Here is a 20,174-nt window from a genome sequence, read left to right on the forward strand (position 1 = left end):
AACAAAGCTCCTGATTATCCTCTCTCGCTCTTTCTCTTTTAGCCTCTACGGCAGACACATGCAAGCAAACCCAGAGCCTCCAAAGAAGAACAATGACAAATCAAAGAAGATCAGCCGGAAACCCCTTGCAGCCAAGAACAAATGAGGAGCAGGCAGACAGAGCAGACCCAGAAGAGTTAAGGAAAGAGTTGTCTGGCCTCCCTTGCTCTGTCCTGCAAATAGATGCAGCGTGCTGGTGCCTACTTTTCTTTTTTAAAGAAAATCCTTTTCCCTTTTCACCTCCCAGTGCTTGAACCCAGCCCGACTTTTGCACCTTTGAAATTCTTGTGGTAGGTGGTGCAGTTTTTATAAAGTCTTACATTCCTTCTCATTTGTTTCCTTAAAATTGCCCAAGGCAGAAAACAAAGCTCTCATTCTCCTGCAAATTCCATGGTAGGCACAGGCTTCAGTTCCTTGAATAAACGTCACAAGGCTGCTTATTATCAAAAGAATAATTAAAATCATGTAACCACTTAAATGTCACAGTTAACACTTTTCATTCTTTCTGTTTATTCATATAACTCATTATTGTGCCTTATTAAAAAATCTTCCCTCACCGCCAAGCTATTATGTTCATTTAACTTACAAATGATTTAATAAAATCTTGAATTTATATCACACCTTTCTTCTTGACTAAAATAAAAGAAATAACTTAGTATTGGGGTGTGCACATTTTTTATTACTTCTCTCCACCCCCCCATTTTTTTTACCTCTTTTAATGTTATTGATTGTACATGATAATCTATGAACCTTACCATGAAACAAATACAAAATTAAATCAGAGTTAGTTTTCTCTCACATCAGTTTGTCAGGTTTTGTTTTTTTTTTTTTTTTTTTTTTTTTCCGTCTTCTCCTTTGAAGACTGTTTCTAAATCAGGAAGGAGGAGAAAAACAAATCTCTAGGAGATTCTGCCAAGAGAGTTTTGGAAAGCAGCATTCTTTCACCAAACAAACCGTGACTCGTGCCAGTGTCTGCTAGACAAGGGCTGGGAATCAAGAGGAAGAAGGAAAGCTCAGAGTCGGGAGAGAGTCTGTTCACATCAATGCATACTCCTAAGGGACTGATGCCAAAGAAGTTGTACAAACGTACACAATCTATATCATACCCGACATGGGGACTACCTTGGCAGAGTCAGTTAACGGCCAGTTACTAAGCATCCACAGTGAGCACTTTTGCCCCTCCCCAGCAGCAGTGTGTGGAGATGGAAATAAACCCAAACACAAGTTTTGTGGGCTTACCCTGAGACCTATCACCAATGAACAGGTAAGATGAAATACACTCTCCATGGGCTGTCAGAGAAGAACATGCCCCTTTCCTGTGCTGTACCCATTTCCCAGCTAGCTGTACCTACGCTGTGTTCTAAGCGAGACAGAGTAAGGAAAAAGACACCTTGAACTCACTTGGTCGTGAATTTATCTCAGTAGACACTGCATTTCAAATTCTTGCTTCTGATTAAGCCCCTGGGAGCACATTACCAAGGGTATCCGGGGGAACTCCAGCTACCACCACTTCTTACAATGTCTATATGATACAATGTTTACAGGAACTGAGTTTGCTTTACTATGACGTGTTTTTAATTATTATTTTAAAGCTAAGGAAATTGTAGAAGGAAGAACATTGCCACCACTTTTAGTTGGAAGATGTCACCGCCAATTAAATTAGCAGCAACGTATTAGTAAAAACAGCAATATAAAAGTTTGCAAGGAATTTCTCTTTTACAGAAGATGAGGTCTCTAGATAGGGATATGGCCAAAACATTTAAATTTGTTAGGAGGTAATATCCCCAAGAAGCATAAAGATATAAAAAGGCAAAAACTCACTAGTAATCAAAAAAATACAAATCAAAACGAGGCAATGTGTAACAATGAGAATCGAGAGATATATTTGAGGTGGGCTTTAAATGCTAAAAGAGTAATAGGAGACAAGTATTCTTATATACTGTCATGGGGAATATAAATCTCCACGAAGGTTGGTTGTTGCATTTGAATAATACATATAGGAAAACCCTGAAATTATGTACTTCTGAACAAGAATTTACTTCTAAGGGTTTATCCTGAGGGCACTGCCTGAGGTACAGAGAAATTATCATGGCTGAGGATTGCCTTCATACCATGGAGTCTATCCATGGTTAAATGTAGGGGAAAGCCAAATGACCCAACAGAAGAATGTCGGGCTAGCCACAGGAGACACTGCCATGAAGATACTGACAATCGATGAACAATGTTTAGGGGATATCTAATTATACAAGATTGTTAAGTAGCAAAAAAAAGGGCATAAAACTATGAAAAAATTATCCTAATTCTATTTTATTTTTTAATAAAGTGTTTGTAGTATGTGCATGCAAAACTGAATGGGAGAGACTGGTCATTCCTCTTGGATTGGGAACTAAGATTTTTTTTTTCTCATTTTATTTTTTTAGCCTGACCCTGTACTTTTAAATTTCTAAAATGACCATATAACTTATAATCAAAAGACATTAAATGTGTAGTTTTTTTCAGAATGAAATTGGTATATTATTACATATAACATACTCGATAAAATAAGATCACACATTTAAATTCAAAGCATAATATAAAATGTCACGTTAGCATTTTTTGTTACCAAAATGGATTTCCACATCTTCTTTTAAGACTTATTTTATTATTTATGTATGTGTATATGTGCAGGTGCATATGTCTTTGAGTGCCCACAGATGCCAGAATCAAATCTCCTGGAACTGGAATTACAGATGGGTGTGAATTTCCCATGTTGGGGCCTGGGCACTGCACTCTCATCCTCTGAAATGACAGCAAGTGTCCTTAACTAATGAGCTGTCTCTCCAGCACTCATAACTTCTGGTGCTCTATGACTACCTGTTACCTAGACTAACAGAAATAACACCATCCCATTGCAGAAGGCAGCCTTTGAACAAATAGAGATCAACCCTGAACTCATGCCTGCCTTTCAGTCAATCAAGGTATTTTGCTGGCATTTCATTTTATGACCTAAAATTAGGTGTTAATCATTTATATGCATGTTTTCCACACTATATACAAGATATGTTACATACTATATATAGGATACATACATACATACATACATACATACATACATGTATGGGTTATGTATATTATATATGTATATATAAGGGGTATGCACATATATATTGGGGTATGTACCTTTTTTCTTGTATTTATATGATACATAAATGTCATGTATACATATTATATTTATATACTTATAGAACCATTCCCGTCAATTGCATTTCAGAAGATTTGTCTGCTCTTTAGGAATATCATATTTCTACAAAGACTGCATACAAATACACTGTGACATTGACTCTTACTCATGCTTACCTTGTATATAATAAATATTGAAATTTATTGTTGTTACTGTTTTCCTCTATTTTCTGTTAGGAATGACATCACTTATTTGTTGAGGGCCTCTTGTACATCAGGCATTTAACTGACATAGCTTCTTTCATTCTCTCTCTCTGTGCTCGTAATCAGTGGTAGGAAAGGTGACCTCGGAGAAATTAAAGAATTTCCCCTCAAGACTGCACAGCTAGCAAATGGCACAGGAAGAATGTAAGGCTTTGACTTACAAGTACTTGTCTTTGCGAAGCCCATGTCCAATCAACCTTCTTGGGTCTCCCATAGGCAGTGCACACTACCACTTGGAATATCTGCTTTTGAGATCCTAAAATGCTTATTAACTCATCTAAGTCAGTTTGGCTTAGTTGGGACTCAACACTACATTATCTGTCTGTCTGTCTATCTATCTATCTATCTATCTATCTATCTATCTATCTATCTATCTATCTATCTATCTATCTATTCATCCACCCACACACCTACCCATCTGTCTGTCTGTCTGTCTATGTTGGGCCTTTGGTTTATACTGTCTTTTCTTCATGTTGGTTAGATGGCAGCTTGTCTCTATTGACTAAGTGGTACAGTAACTGAAGGAGGAAGACCTCACTCCAGAACACCCTTGTTCTTTCATCATCTAGAAGTGTACTATATCCAATGATAACCCATTCAAGAACCATAATATGCCAAAGGGATTTTCCTTCAAATGGCCCTCTGAAACTCCTACAACATGGAAAGTGACATATTTGGGGAATCACTTCCTACCTTTGGTTGGGCCACCTGGATAGTTGTTTTTTCAGGAGACATAGAAGAAAACATTGCATAGCCATAGCATCCTCATCAGAAGCCTAGCCCCTTAATCATATTAGACTTCAAATATTACTGCATAAATGAATGCTGTGTCCACTGGATATTTCCAATATCATCTTCCCTCTAAGGATTTATACTCATAACTGTAGTGGGCATGTCTTATTATGGGAAGTTTAGAGGCCTTCTGAAGAATCTGATATGTCTAAAACAGTGTGGAGACCTAGAAGCTGAGAGTGAACTAAGGAATCAAGGTCAGGGCAAAATGAAGTGTTATTAGAAAAGGCCTTGAACTAGAATGGCTTGTCACCAACCACTTAGGCAATATATCAGTTCCTCCAGTAACAATAAAGCAAGGGGTAGGTTACAAATCTGATAGTATATTGTCACTGGAGGGTGAATGTTGTACTTACCACACAAATACACACACACACACACACAAGTATTCCTCAAGTCATCCTAATTTTCAGGCCATAATCCGGAGTTCTAATCCTGACGCTACTATTCCACACACTCTGAAATTGGCACATTCTGTACACAGATGTTGTCAGCAAAACCAACTTCTTTCAGCCCAGAAAGAAAGTGTTACTGTGACTAACAGCTGCAAGTAGGGGTGGGGGAGCCCGTTCCATTCATAACTCCTCCAGAGTACCACCCAAAATATGCCTGCCTGAGACACTCAGCCACAGTCCTGTTGCTTGTGTGGGCTGTTCACTGCATTTTCATTTTTAACAAAAAAGCACTTTAATCTCCATACACAATGCAGCAGCAAGACCAAGGCTGGTTCTGCCTGAATCTGCCTTAGATTGCACATTGTCTAACCATTCTGCTGCTCCAGCTTTGATGGTGGTACGGGTTAAGGTGCATCTTTGGGTAGATTTCAGTGACAGGAGAGTTGATGTAAGACCTGATAGTCTAGAGCAGTTCTTTGCACTGCAGCTATGACACTGCACAGAGATGAAGACACTGAGTCTGCTGCTCTGGGTTGAGTGTTAACCCTTGCCCCCACAAGATTTGAGTTCACCTAGCTCTTGAGACTTGTGACTGTATTTGGAAATACTCATTGCATATACAATCAGGTAAGTGAAAAAAATGAGTTCCTACTGGATTAGAACGAGCCACAGCCAATGACTGGTATCTTTACAAGAAAACTGTGATGACAGAGACACATAAAAGAATGTCATGTGACAATGAAGAACCTGGGTGGGGAAGCAGGGAATGGGGAAAAAAAAAAAGAAACTAATACTCTTAAGCAGCATCCTAAGCTTGAAAAGGCAAGCAAGCATCTTTTTCTAGAAACTTCAGAGGGAAGATGGCTATGCTCACTGCTGGTCAGAACAAAGCTGTTCAACCTGTGGCAGTCAGGAAGAGAGATATAACAAGATTGAGTAGACAGGTGATAGATTGGTAGATAGATAGATAGATAGATAGATAGATAGATAGATAGATAGATAGATAGTAGATAGATGAATGGATGGATGGATGGATGGATGGATAGGTAGATGATAGATAGATAGATAGATAGATAGATAGTAGATGGATAGGTAGATGATAGATAGATAGATAGATAGATAGATAGATAGATAGATAGTAGATGGATAGTAGATGGATAGGTAGATGATAGGTAGTAGAAGGATAGATAGATAGATGATAGATAGTAGATGGATAGGTAGATGATAGATAGATAGATAGATAGATAGATAGATAGATAGATAGATAGATGATAGATAGAAGCTATAACCCCCCAGATACTCTTTCAGTTGTTCACTTCCTCTGACTAGGCTTCCCCTAGTTATGTTTCTATAACTTCCTGTTCTAGTTTTCTCTTCTCTCGTTATGACAAAACACCATCACCCAAAGCAACCTATGGTGCAAAGGGGTTTATTTGGCTTACAGTTATAATCTACCATCAAAGAAAGCCAAGCAGAAACTAGGAAAAAACAGTGCTTACTGGCTTGCTCAAAAATTTTATACAGTCCAGACCCACCTACGTAGGTGTGGCCCTGGCCACAGTGGGCTGGACTCCCCTACATCAATTAGTAATGAACACAATGCCTCACGGGTGTGTCCACAGCCCAAAGTTATCTAGCCAGTTCTTCAGTTTGGGTTCCCTCTACCCAAGTGACTCTGGGTTGTGTCACATTGACAGCTACAGGTAACTATGACACCTTCCAGTAACACCATTCAATCATGAATCTACCCATGGTTAAATAAATCTCCCATGATACTGTCACCAATCAGTGATTGGATATATCAGCTGGGACCAAATTTCCAAAACAGATCTATTAGGGGGACACTTAAGATCTAAACTTTAAGAGTATTTCCCAAACCCAAAGAATAATTATCTTCTGTTTTAAATTGCCATCAGTATAGTGGCCATAGGGAACAAATGCAGTTATGTGCAGCACAAAGCAGACCAAGAAACATAACCAGTAGTGACAGCCCTGTGCCTTTGAATAGAGAAGCAGAGGCAACCAAAACTGTCTGTAGTCTTCATTCTATTGTTGGGTGCAGCCAACTTCCACGGATGAGTCTACTAGTCAGGATAGCTTCTGTCAGGAGCACCTTAAGGGGATTCCTCAGCAGCATCTTACTTAAGAACCTGAAAAATTTCTGTTTCACCGGGAAGCTGCCATTGCTACAGCAAAGTCTTAAGAATGGAATTAACATCTTTCAAGAAAATAATAACTTTTCTGCTACCTCATTAAAGAACTCTCATTTCTTTATAGGCGTTGGGTGACAGTCCTCATTCATATTAATTTTCTGATCCAGAGCTATAAACAAAGACAAAAAAATCAATAGCTGCCTAAATTATTTTTGCTGTCAGCTGGGAAAGGCTTAATTTATACAGTTTTTACGAACAGAGCAAGAAGCTTCTATCTCATTGCCCTCTTGAGTTTTTGCCACAGATTTACAATAATAAGTGCAATCCATTGTCATGTTCACCAGAAAAATACTTGCTGAGAATATGTTAAATGTGTGCTTATATAGTCTCAGATCTCAACAAGAACATGTATATGAGTAGTACAGCAGAACTTGCCCCTGGTGATAGAGGCCGGGGGCTTGCTTTTCAGTGTTAATACCCTTTTAAAAACCTGACATGGCTGGAACATTTAGAATTAGTAAATACCTAGTGTTATATATCCTTGTAAAAAAAACTGACACGAAGTATTTAGGATAGGTAAGCACCTAGAACTTCAACTTTCTTTTTAATATTCAATAATATAATAGTGTTCCTAGCCCTTTGCCCTGCCTTCTGGCTCTTACATACCTCTGATCCCCTCTTGTCCACATGATTCCCTGAGCCTTAGAGGGAGTGGCGTAGGTGACTTGTTTAAGGATGCACCTATAGCCAATTGTTTATTTGCTGCATCTCAGGCAGCTGTGATTGTCTGTATTCACCACTGTTCATTTTTACTGCCCATTTAAATGAGTCAGAGTCACCAGCCGCGTGTGGGTGGCACATTAAGGATAGAAGTCAAAGCATATCCCCTTGGTGCTTTTTCACCAACAGTAAGCCCAGATTTGAAATCTCTACTTCACTCTCCCTGTGTCTACTGCCTGCTATCTGAATCTGAATCTGCGCCTGCCTAAAGGCTGTCTTGTGAATTTGTCTCTTTCCTTTTGTCTGTCTCTGTCCCAACATGTCTGTTGTGTTGCTCTCTCTTCCATTGAACTGCACAGAAAGCATCACATAGAAAGAAATGAGGGCTACTTTACAGAAATCTTTTTTGTTGTTGTTCTTTGGACGCTGCAAGGGCTACCTCTTGGGTTTGTGGTAAATCCCCAAGCCTGTAAGTTTGTTGAGGAAACCCTGTGCTTATTCACCACTGTTCTCTAAACCTGAGAAGAAAACCAAGAGTGCAGTAGCAGGCACCGAGGAGCTTTCGCGCCCCCTCTCTTCTCTGGCTAGTTTCCTTCCTCTCCTATTCCCTTCTTTCTGCTTTGCGGAGGGGACAGTAGAGGAAGAGGGAGAAAAAGAGATTCATATATTTGCATAAAATCTAGGATTCAAAAATGAAAGATATCACACATTATTTTTGCAAGTGTTTATATCACGACCCCCAACTGGCCCCAACTTACCCAAATAAGCAGAAGTATTACAAACTTCTGAATCAAACAATATCCATATGCTGCCTTCAGTATTCAGGGTGGATACTCATTTATAAAGCCATTTTTAGTCTATTTTCTGTTTCCAGAAAATTATCATCATAACACACATGCATTACTCTTGGGTCAGGGGCATAGAAGAGTACATAACTTTTGATTAGAGCTACACATTAGCTTAAGTTGTAAAAGTTGATTAATTAGGAAACCCAAGGCAAGTAAGATTGGCTGTGTTACATTATTCCCTTAAAGGCAGGTTAAACAAATGGACTGAATGCACAGTAGGATAGCATCTCCTTAAGTCTTAACCCCAAGGTGTATTATTATTAACTCTGACTATGCGATCCAGCAAAAGTTCTAGTCTGAGTGTAAGAGATATTTTTATCATAATGCATTGGGACAGACTATAAGGACAGACTTCTCTTTTGTCTCTGGGTGAAAGCACAGCTATTTAGAAAGCAGTGCATGCTCTCTCAGCTTCGTTAAACATCAGAAACCTACTTCTAGAACTTTGTCAATTTATTCTCTAAAACAGTTTTTTTTTAATGACTTCTTACTGAACACTTGTATACGGATGCTCTCCTAACTATGGAGAGAACCATTTAAATGAAGCAGGAGCAACCTTGCCCTTCTGCAACATAAAATCTAGTCCAGTGCAGGAAACCATCCAGAAACTAATATTCACACAAATAATTACAAAATTACAAATTCTAAGCTCCTCCAAAAGGGAAAAATTTGCTAATGTAATAATAGGAAGGACCAAATAAGATTATAATATCATGCAACTTGAAATCATCATATTGAGCAAAATAAGCCAGACTCAGAAAGACAAATAATGTGTGATTTCATTTTTGAATCCTAGATTTTATGCAAATATATGAATCTCTTTTTCTCCCTCTTCCTCTACTGTCCCCTCCGCAAAGCAGAAAGAAGGGAATAGGAGAGGAAGGAAACTAGCCAGAGAAGAAAGGGGGCTCAAAAGCTCCTCAGTGCCTGCTACTGCACTCTTGGTTTTCTTCTCAGGTTTAGAGAACAGTGGTGAATACGCACAGGGTTTCCTCAACAAACTTACAGGCTTGGGAATTTACCACAAACCCAAGAGGTAGCCCTTGCAGCATCCAAAGAACAACAGGATGATATAGATACTTAAAAGGCCACTTGAGAGAGGTTGAACTAAGCAACATATGGATTAGGACCTTCCACGATCCACTGTGTTATGTGGATACATCAGGGAATAATTCCAGTGTTCACTTCCGATAGCAAAATGATACCCATTATATCTCACAGCAATGATGCATTCATACTGGAGAAGCTTGAAGAAACTCAGGAGCCAGAAAAGGCAGTTTAATTTGACTTTTTGGAAGGAGTTTTTTGTTATAACCACTAACTTTTAAGATTTATTTATTTGTATTTAATGTATATGGGTATTTTGACTGCATGTATGTCTGTGCATCTCATATGTGTGTCTGGTGCCCACAAAAGAGTACACTGGATCCCCTAGGACTGGAATTGTAGAGGATTATGCACTGCCATGTGGTTGCTGGTTAGCCCAGGTCCTCTGGAAGAGCATCAAATGCACTGATCACTGAACCAGCCCCTTAACCACTACTTTAGTGATTAAAAAGTAATAAACTGTATTTCTCCACAAAAAGTAATTGACACAGATTGCATTCACCATTGTGTCAATATTAAGCAATTGTCCCAAGATCAGAACTATTGAAGTTAAAGAAGTAGTTAACAGTTAAGAGCTCTTGCTGCTCTTCCAGGGGTCAGAATTGGTTCCAAACATCCATGTTGGGCAGCACATAACTTCCTATAACTTCAGCTCCTGAGGATCCAATGTCCTTTTTGTGCCTCTCTGGTTGGCCACACACAACATAGAAACCCATTTAGAAAAAAAAATGAAAAAAAAAAACCCAAGGCTATCCAATAAGACTATAATAAGAGTAGGTTATCAAACTATCATGCCATATAGTAGATGAAAATGCCGTAAATAGATACAGCCAATCCACTTTATTCAGAACGTTGGAAAATAAAATAATGTCACCACCTCATTCTTGTCCCCCATTGTCTTCATCAAAGGTCATCATTAAATCCAGACATAGGAAAATCTTGAAGAACAGCTCTGGCATATCTTGACCAACCCATTCATTTGGAAAATAAGAAAAAGAAGCTCTAAGAGAGAGAGGGATTCCTTCACCCCCAAGAGTCATACTGTAAAGGAGTTACAAAACCAAGACTAGAATTTAGGTACCCAGGCATGTTAGCAATGTACATTAACATAAAAATACTTGAGGAGACAATGAAACAAACCAGTTCAATGTCTACAGATGTGGTCCATCCTCCAAACCTCACAAATCACTTTAAACACATGCCTCATTGGCTTCTTATCTAAAATGAGAAGATAATATCTGCTTCTCCCCTCTCTTTGATGGGGAATTAAGTGATTTAGGAAATCTGATATTTGAGGAGTGATTAGAGTCATCAAAGATAAACATCAGAGCCCAGGAATGTAGTATAATGGCTACTTAGCCATACTGTAACGCAATTAGCCTCACCATTAGATGGAAGGAACAGCTGTCCAGCATCACTTCAAACTGACTCACAAAAGCAGACTCCCTGACAGCTCAAATGTGCTCCAGAAGAGGCTGATTTGGGTTCTCACAGGGGGTAGCCAGAGGGGAAAGGCATATAATGCCTCAAAGCAAAACCCACAAACCCTTCTGTTAGTTGTCTGAGCAAGCCAAAGTTTAAAAAAAAAAAAAAAAAGTCCAACCAAACAGGAGTGTGTTTCTGTTCTCAAACAATTTGGAAAAGAGCAAATAAAACCAAGGTCTGGTAAAATGGATCTGGTTGGTTGTATATGCCTTTCAGAGGCAGCAGAGATCTACATTTGAGTTTAAAAAGTCTGTCTCGCCCAACAAATGCAACAGAAACACAGAGTTATTAGTTCTCTGTGGATTGGAAACAAGATCTCCCTGGCAAACTAACCGTGAGGGAGAAGAGCAGGAGAATGTTCTGGCATGTGGGCTTGGCTCCTCTGTGCCATTCCACCATAATTCAATCCCAGCACAAAGGAGGAAATGTTGACCTGTGAGTTTAGAAGAGAAGAGTTTTTTTCCCCCTTTCCATTCTCCTAGTTTGGGCTGAACTTCACGTTCCTTCCCGTGCTATCTCTTTCAGCTCCTGACATCCTCAATTTCCAAGTCAAGGTTACAGACTCCTCCAAGAGCCTCTCCCTAAGTGGGAGGGGTCTTGAGTTAATGAAAGAAGCATGGCCACCCTAAGAGCTTGTGATGATACTTGAGAAGAAGAGCTGGAATAGGCTACTTCCAGGGCATCTAAGTGCAGAACAACTAGGAGAAAGGGTAGAGTCTCAGGAACACTCACTATTAAAATTCAAGTCAATACAATAGCTCAAGTCTTTAACAACCGGAACAATCAGGTTCACATGTGCACCCAGTGCTATTTGAAGGAACAATTAATAATGCTTAAATCTCCCTCATGTTGAGGAAAATATATATTAAAAACAAAAAAGAACCAGCACATTCCTGCGCTTATCCTGCCAACTCTCTGCCCTGGCGGCCTGACTGGCCATGCACTGGCAGGGAATGGCCAACCTGTTTTTATCTCCTGGAAACTCTGACTCAGAACTGCAAAATCTCTCCACCCGCAGGCTAGGTTCCCACAGGCAGGTCACTACCACACCATCCAAGTGCTTCAGATCCTCCACAACCTTTGTGGTGCACCTCGGGCAAACCCACCCTTGGTCACTGTACCTTTTTCTCTTGAACCCAGATGAGCCTCAGCGTATAGGAAACACCAACACAAACTTAGTTCAGAGACAATGGTAACTCAATCTCTGGGTGAAACAACGAAATCCTAATCTTGTAAGCCTTATTAAAATCTGATTCCTCTGGTGGTGAATCCTTGCCAAAACTCTTGCAGCTACATCTTACCCATATGCTGTCCCCATTCCAAAAGGGCCTCACTCTCTCCTGCTTCCTCTCTTCCTCAGTCCAACCCGGAAGTTCTGCCTACTTGCCCAGTGATTGGCTCCTTTATTCATTAGGGGGTTGGCTCACAAGAACAGCGGTGGGCCCATCCACGACACCCTCACACTTCCATTTGTGGTATTCAGATTACTTTTAGTATAACTCTGGCTTCCAGATGTATGATCTGAAGTAGCCCTCTTAAGGGACACCAAGCCTGGTCACAAGCATGGGATTGATCCCCTCCCCTCATTCCAACCCGTCCAGTCAGGAATACAGAACAAAGCAGTGGACATCTAACTCTTTGAGGCAGAAAAGTTGAAAGGCTTTTAACTTTTTAAAATGGTGTTGTCTGCCATAATTTGAAGCTTGGATCTGTGTGTGATATAAGTAATTGTTAAGCATTAGCAACAAGGCCTGGCTAAATCCCACCACTTAAAAAGGTACCCAGGGAGGGCTCTCTGAAGCACACAGAGACACAAAAGGGTTCTGCTCTCGATGAAGAGGGTTCACATCTGGGAAGGGTTGGTGACAGATGAGAACCATAGCAGTAGTTCAAAGGCTGTGCTTCTTGAAACATTTTAATGTTCTACCTCCACTGGAATCATCTGTGTCCAAAATAACAAATGGCCCATACTTTGTCCCCTCTGAACTTTGGGAGGCTTAATATTTTTTTCTGAAGTAGATGGAAATTGGTGTGGAAATCACTAAAGAGGTCTAGAGAAAATAAAATCAGCCACTCAGAGCTGCTAGCAGCCCCTGAATCCCCCCACCCTCAACTGCTATTTCCATGGCACAGAGGATTTTTTTCCCCTTCATTTTAAAACATTCTGGGATATTTTCATGGTGTTGTGGCTAACCATTTTTAGTCAGTTAAAAAATGCTTTCACCACCTCCCACCAGGAAACTCACGGAACACACTGTCGGAGATGTTGAAAGTTTTCTCCATTTTCTTTTTTAAAATATTAGTGGTGAGCATTTAAAAGGAAGGAGATGCGTCTCATTTGCCTTTCAGAACGCATAGCTGGACATTAACTGTCGCACCTGTCCCTGTGACTGCAGGTACGGGCAGGGCCACCGCGAGTGGCAGGGTCTGTGCCAGACTCTTCATCCCATGGAGTGGGTGCAAGGAAGGTGCCACTCTGCATGGGCACCACAGGATTTGGGTGGGATGGCTCAGACTGACAAAATTAAAAAAGCTGTGGCTCCCAACCAGAAGGAGGTCTGGTGTCTGGTGGGTGAGGAAGACAGGGGTAAGAGGAGCTGAGAACAGAAAACGCAGCTTGGCATGAGGAAAGGAGCCAGCATGCCCGCTGATTAGCAGCGGCAGAGGACAGTTTCTATTTTGTCCCTTCTCAGTTCCCATCTCCTTCTAGTGATGAAACTCGGGGTTGTCTTCTTTGCATCCAGCTTCCCTCTAAGCCAAGGACAGAGTGACTGTAGCTGTAGATAAAAGAGCGTCCCCATGATGGTCTGGGATGCTCCTGGTGCTTCTCCAGGCAGCTGAAAATACTCATTTGACTGAACAGTCTAGGAAGCCCTTCTGCATTTAGGAGGAAGTGTGAGTTGGGGAGAGGCACCATGCTTTGTTTTGCTGTGCTCTCTATAAAATTTAGCCCAGCCGAGGCCTAACATCTGGTTCCCAACCTTTCTAATGCTGTGACCCTTTTATAGTTCCTTATGTTGTGGTGACCCCCAACCATTAAATTATTTTGTTGCTATTTCATAACTGTAATTTTAATACTGTTATAAACCATAATGTATATACCTATGTCCTGTGCTGGTCATAGGCAACCCCAGTGAAAGGGTCATTCAACACCCAAAGGAGTCATGCCCCACAGGTTGATAATCACTGGCCTAAAGACGTGAAACAAGAACAAGTTCCCAGGTTATAGGCACTGATCTTCTCTCCCATGGCGGGACAAAACATAAATGAATGCAACAGGATTTTCTTTTTCCTCTTGCTAAAAGGAACAAGAAAATAAATGGGGGGGGCAACAAAAGTAAAATCCAGAGAAATTCATCTTTTACAGAAGGACTTCAGGGAGCAGAGCAGCAGAAACAGAGAGACCCTACCTACAAAACAATGCTGAAGGACAGAACTGACTCCCAGAGTCGTTCTCTCACTTCCACATGCAGGCATACACATTTTCACTGTGACTTCTAGTTCTTCTACAAAAGCTTTGCATATGTAAGCATCACAAAGTTTTTCTCGTGTTTTTCATGCTCTGTTTTTTTAGTTTATCGGTGACATTAGCCTTAAATTGAAAGCAAAGTGTTCAGACTTCCAGTGACTCCTGTACCTTTCACTTCCACGGGGCTGGTAAATCTCCCCATTCTGTGTAAAAGAAAGGAATTTCCTACTTACAGGGGACATCTTAAAGCTACTACACAGACCTTGAAGCCCAAGATTTTCATTTCCTTACTTACTTTCACACTCTGGAAAGATTTGTCAATGAAGATATCTGGTCAGTGATGGGCAGGGCCATGACTAAATTTTGTTGTTAAAGTTCTAACCATATCTCAAAATCATAAATGGACATCTTGACCGTGAGACCCTATTTGGAAATAAGGTGATTGTGATTGTCACCTGTTCATGAAATCATTAAGGATTGGGTCACAATTCAACATTATTGTCATCATTATGAATCGAACACTAGTGAAGGTGTGTATATGTGCATGGATGTATGCATGTGTGTGTGTGTGTGTGTGTGTGTGAGAGAGAGAGAGAGAGAGAGAGAGAGAGAGAGAAAGAGAGAGAGAGGGGGGGGGAGGATAGGAGGAGGAAGAAGAGGAGGAGGAGCATGGAGATCCAGTGCAGAACCATAGCAAGGAAATGCCCAAAGATTCCAAAGGAAGAGTCTTCACAACCTGCAGAAGACACCAGCCCCGTCATCTGTCACCTTGATTTCAGATCTGCAGCCTCCAGAGTTGTGAGACAGTACATTTGTTGTTTTACTTCCTCAGCACCTAAAGATTTTCTTACAGCACCTCTAGCAAACAAACACAAGCAGTCCTTTGTAATGAACTAGCATTGCATGACACTTAAAAAAATTAATTAAGGCTAATGTCTACAGAGCTGGTTCTGTGTACCAGTGTCCATCTTGCCTTACTTCCCCTAATTCTCATGCATGTTTGTTTAAGTGAAAATCCAGACAAAGGGCAGAGGTCAACTTTGAGTATCATACTAACCTTTCTTTCAAGATAGAACTCTATGGGGACTGCTTCCTTAACACTGGGGTTGGAAGTGTGTGTCACCTTGTCTGCCCAGTGAACTGAACTGTAGGAGGTCAAGCACTTTAACAAGTGTGCCATCTCTCCTGCCCTACATTTAGTTGTATCACCTCTACCTTCAGTTGTATGAAGACATGATGCCTGGAGCTATAGCTGCCATCTTTATCCATGAGTGGGGACAAACCTGAACCTTAAACCAACAGGTTGAGCATACAGAATTGAGGGAAAGGTATTTAGCCAACATCAGTATTATAACCACCGAGATAACTGACCCTAGGAACATCTCTAATGAGAAGTCCCTTAAAATACTGTCATATCGATAATTAAGCCACATACTATTAGAAGTCTTGTGATTTGCCGTCATTAACATGTTAATGGACACATCCCGCTCCTATTAATGCCTGTTGTTTCCAAGCAGCTTCCCCAGAAAGTGAAGTTTGCGTGGCCTTTTTTTTTTTTTTTTTTTTACATCTGTAGTTCTAGACACAGGGACTAACATATGGAGGTAAAACGTCAACTGGAGTTTGTTGGATAAGCAAATAGGTTACTCTCTCTCCAACAGATACCAGTGACATTTAACAGATGGAGAGATGAAAACTTCGATTTGGAATGATTTGCTGAAGATCACACAGTGAGTCAGTGGTGTGATGGAGCCCCAGCCCCATTTTCACACTGCACTTCTGTACTTGGTGTAATGATGATGTTCATTCCTCATGATCCTCCCCAGTCCTGTCAACCTGCTTCTGATGTGCGCACTCCATGGCTAGGTATCCTTCAGAATGTTTAGTTTGTCTATAAACACTTGATCAATGTGTATAAGGGAGACCCTAAAGCAGAGACCGTATCTGGGCTGATATCTCTCTGCAGTACCTGATCTGGCTCAGGCATAATTTGGCATTAAGAATAGCCTCAGCTTAACAGTGATATCTGAACACATAAAGGAACTCCACTAAGAAGCAAGAACATAGTCTATGTTTTCTTCTGGAAGGAAAATTAATGGGATTTGACATACTTCAAATATATAGTCCAAAACACACAAAACCTCCCCCCTTTAAAAGCTTTACCTGTGTGTGTGTGTGTGTGTGTGTGTGTGTGTGTGTCTATCTGTATCTGTCTGTGTGAAGGAAGGATATGTGTACATGAGTGTACTTCAAAGAGGCTAGAAGCAGTCACTGGATCCCCTGGACCTAGAGTTACAGTGGCTGAGAACTGCCCAATGTAAATGCTGGGATCAAAACTGAGCCCCTATGTGGGAGCAGTATGCATTCTTAACCAGTAAGCCATCTCACCAACCCCTGCCTGCCCTGAATCCCCTTTAAATGTGTAAGTTCAGTTCCTGAGTTCAATTCCTATAAGTTGTGGGTGTAAAGAAGGACATCATAACACCTAAAGCTTGGGACCACCATTTCAAGGTCATGTCCACACACCTGGGACAGGTCAGGATAAAATGCTTATCTTAAAATTCTGGCCTAACATGATCTAGCATGTATGCAAAGGTCTCAGAGGAAGAATTCCACAAAGGTACCTGCACCTGGGTGCTACCTGTCTTTGAAACAGTCTGACTATTCACCAACAGTTAGGTGGACAAGAAAATAGGGTACAGATATACGGATAGAGCTTTATTCATACACAAAGGAAACAAAATTATGGTATTCGTAGGAAAATAGATGCAACTGGAGATCATCAAGTTAAGCAAGTAAGCCAAGCTCAGAAAGAAAATTTTTCTCTTATATGTGGAATTTAAATTTTATAATTTTACATGTACTAATACATGCATATATCATATATCCACATGTGTGTATGGCAAAGTAGAAAGAGGACTATCTGGAAGGAGCAATGGCAGGAACTGGAGGGAGAGAGAAGGACAGAAGACTACAGGGAATGAATATATGGAAAAATGCATGAATGAAAATGGCAATATGATTGCCAAGCATTCAAACTTGAGACTACGGGAGCCATACCTATTCAAACCACCACAGAGAGAGAGGGAGAGGGAGAGGGAGAGGGAGAGGGGTGGGGGAGGGGAGGGGGAGGGGGAGAGGGGGAGGGGGAGGGGAGGGGGAGGGTGGGGGAGGGGAAGGGGGAGGGGGAGAGGGAGAGGGAAAGAGAGGAGGAGAGAGGGAGGGAGGAGGAAGGAAGAAGGCAAAAGAAAAGAAAATGGCAATATGAAACTCACTATTTTGTACAATGAATATTCACAAATAAAAATGACATACCTCTATACACATGTGTGTATATATGTATGCATACATATAACTGTCTGTGTGTGTGTGCATGTGTATGTGTGTATGTGTGTGTGTAAAACTCTGGCTTTCATCTCCAGTTCCCTAGCACCATCATTTTGGGGATGTCTCATTGGGACCATAAATTCAACATGTTCATGCGGACATTTGTGATCACATCTGATCTCAACACTGGGCTCCTTTCCTCACTTTCCAGGTCAACATTACCTTTACTCACATCTGGGTGGTCATTAACTCACCTCAAACTCATCCTCTTCCCTCATATTTTTCTTACCAAGCTAATTCCTGTCCTGCTCCCTGTGAACTGCATTCCCTCCACCAGTACATTTTTCTGCTACTGCCACTGCTACCCACCGTACCACCACGTCTCCTCCAACTGAATATGTCTCCCAGGAAATCTATCCTTGAATTATATGAGAGGTATTCTCCTTTGAAAACAATCTTTGCAAGGATGATCCTAATCTGATCAATTGCTCAAACAAAACACCATAATCTGAGTAGATTATAAACAACAAAAGTTTATTCTTTCATTGTAGAAGCTGAGAAGCACAATGTCTGATTAAGATGCAGGAAAACTTGGGTTGCACTCTGGTCGATAGACAGTGTCTCTTCCTGTAACCTCACATGCTGGGAAGGGTGGTGGGTATCCCTGGGATTGCTTTCATGGAAAATATTCATGAGATTTATAATACCCTCCTATCCTCATGATAGGATCACTTCCCAAATATTCCCTTTTGGTATGCAACCCCCCATTCCTTTTGTGCCTAAGTATATCACATTTTTAGGGTTACTGTAATTTGTCTATGTAAACATATTTTCTAGTTTTCACAATGATATATTTCCTTCAAGCTGGGTGACCCTAACTCTAACCCTAACCCTTACCCTAACCCTAACCCTAACCCTAACCCAGGTAATCTCACCAAAATAAATAACTTGAATTTTACCTTTATGAGCCCCTGATTAATGATTCCATTTGTCCTCTTGACTTACTGGAATCAGCCTGAGCTGGAAGAGCAGTATGACTTTGTACATTGTCACTGTGGTACACCTGGAGGAGATGCTGTCTCCAAGGAAATGTTTGGCAATAACATTTTCTTACTACAGCTTGTCAGGACAAGTAGGGAAAGAATAGTGATCTCTCATAGGACTTGAGCCCAGAGATTTGACTACATATTGCTTGAAGTATGAGGCAGCTTTGAACAACATAAAATTATTGGGCCCAAAATTTTAATGCTGCCCTAATTAGGAAACCCTAGCCAATTAAAAATAAATAAAAGAAGCTTGAGTCGAGGTCATATGTGGTGATGCATACCTGTATGGCCAGCATCTGGGAAGCAGAGGCCAAAGGATCATGAGTTCAAGGCCATCCTCAGCTACATAAGAAGTTTAAGGTTAGCTTGAACTATATGAAAGCCTGTCTCAGAATACAAAAGAGCAAAGTTAAAAGGAACAAGGAGATAAATGAACAAAAGAAAAAAAGAAAAAGGAAAGAAAACAGTAAAAGGCAAGGAGGAAAGAAGGAAATGTGGTCTTAGTCAGGGCTACTATTCCTCCACAAACATCATGACCAAGAAGCAAGTTGGGGAAGACAGGGTTTATTCAGCTTACACTTCCATGTCGCTGTTCATCACCAATGGAAGTCAGGACTGGAACTCAAGCAGGTTAGGAAGCAGTAGGTGATGCAGAGGCCGTGGAGGGTTGTTCCTTACTGGCCTGCTTCCCCTGGCTTGTTCAGCCTGCTCTTTTATAGAACCCAAGACTACTAGGCCAGGGATGGCACCACCCACAATGGGCCCTCTGACTTGATCACTAATTGAGAAAATGCCTTACAACTGGATCTCATGGAGGCATTTCCTCAACTGAAATGCCTTTCTCTGTGATAACTTCAGCTTCTGTCAAGTTGACACAAAGTCAGCCAGTACAATTGTCCTCTTGTCAACTTGACACACAAGCACATCACTATTAAGCCTCAACCCTTACTTTCTTATTGAGCCCCAAGATCTAAATAAATTTAAAGGTCCCACAGTCTTTGCAAATTCTTAAAATTTCTGTCCCCTTAAAATACCCAATCTCTTAAAATTCAAAGTTTCTAAAATTTCAAGGTCTCTTAACTGTGGGCTCCACTAAAATACCTTCTTACTTCAAGAGGGGAAAATATCAGGGCACAGTCACAATCAAAAGCAAAATCAAACTCCAACTGTCCAATGTCTGGGATCCACTCACGATCTTCTGGATTCCTCCACGGGCTTGGGTTACTTCTCTAGCTCTGCCCTTCGCAGCACACATCCTGTCTTCTAGGCTCCAAATGCCTGTACTCCACTGCTGCTGCCATTCTTGGTGGTCATTCATGGTACTCCAAAACACTGCTGTCTTCTGCTGTAACTAGACTTCACCAATAGCC

At 40.9% G+C, this 20,174-nt stretch overlaps 1 protein-coding gene across 2 annotated transcripts in view; it reads left to right on the top strand.

The window, feature by feature from the left end:
* Positions 1–697, top strand: part of Rsu1 (Ras suppressor protein 1) — a 201,063-nt gene extending 200,366 nt beyond the window's left edge. For both annotated transcript variants that reach the window (XM_052156657.1, XM_052156656.1), the window contains one exon: positions 43–697. In XM_052156657.1, coding sequence (XP_052012617.1) covers positions 43–145 — 103 coding nt within the window. In that variant the 3' untranslated portion in view covers positions 146–697. The remainder of the gene's footprint in view (positions 1–42) is intronic.
* Positions 698–20,174: the final 19,477 nt, after the last annotated feature.

Source organism: Apodemus sylvaticus, chromosome 14 (genome assembly GCF_947179515.1).
Source record: "Apodemus sylvaticus chromosome 14, mApoSyl1.1, whole genome shotgun sequence".
Taxonomy (NCBI): Eukaryota; Metazoa; Chordata; class Mammalia; order Rodentia; family Muridae; genus Apodemus; species Apodemus sylvaticus.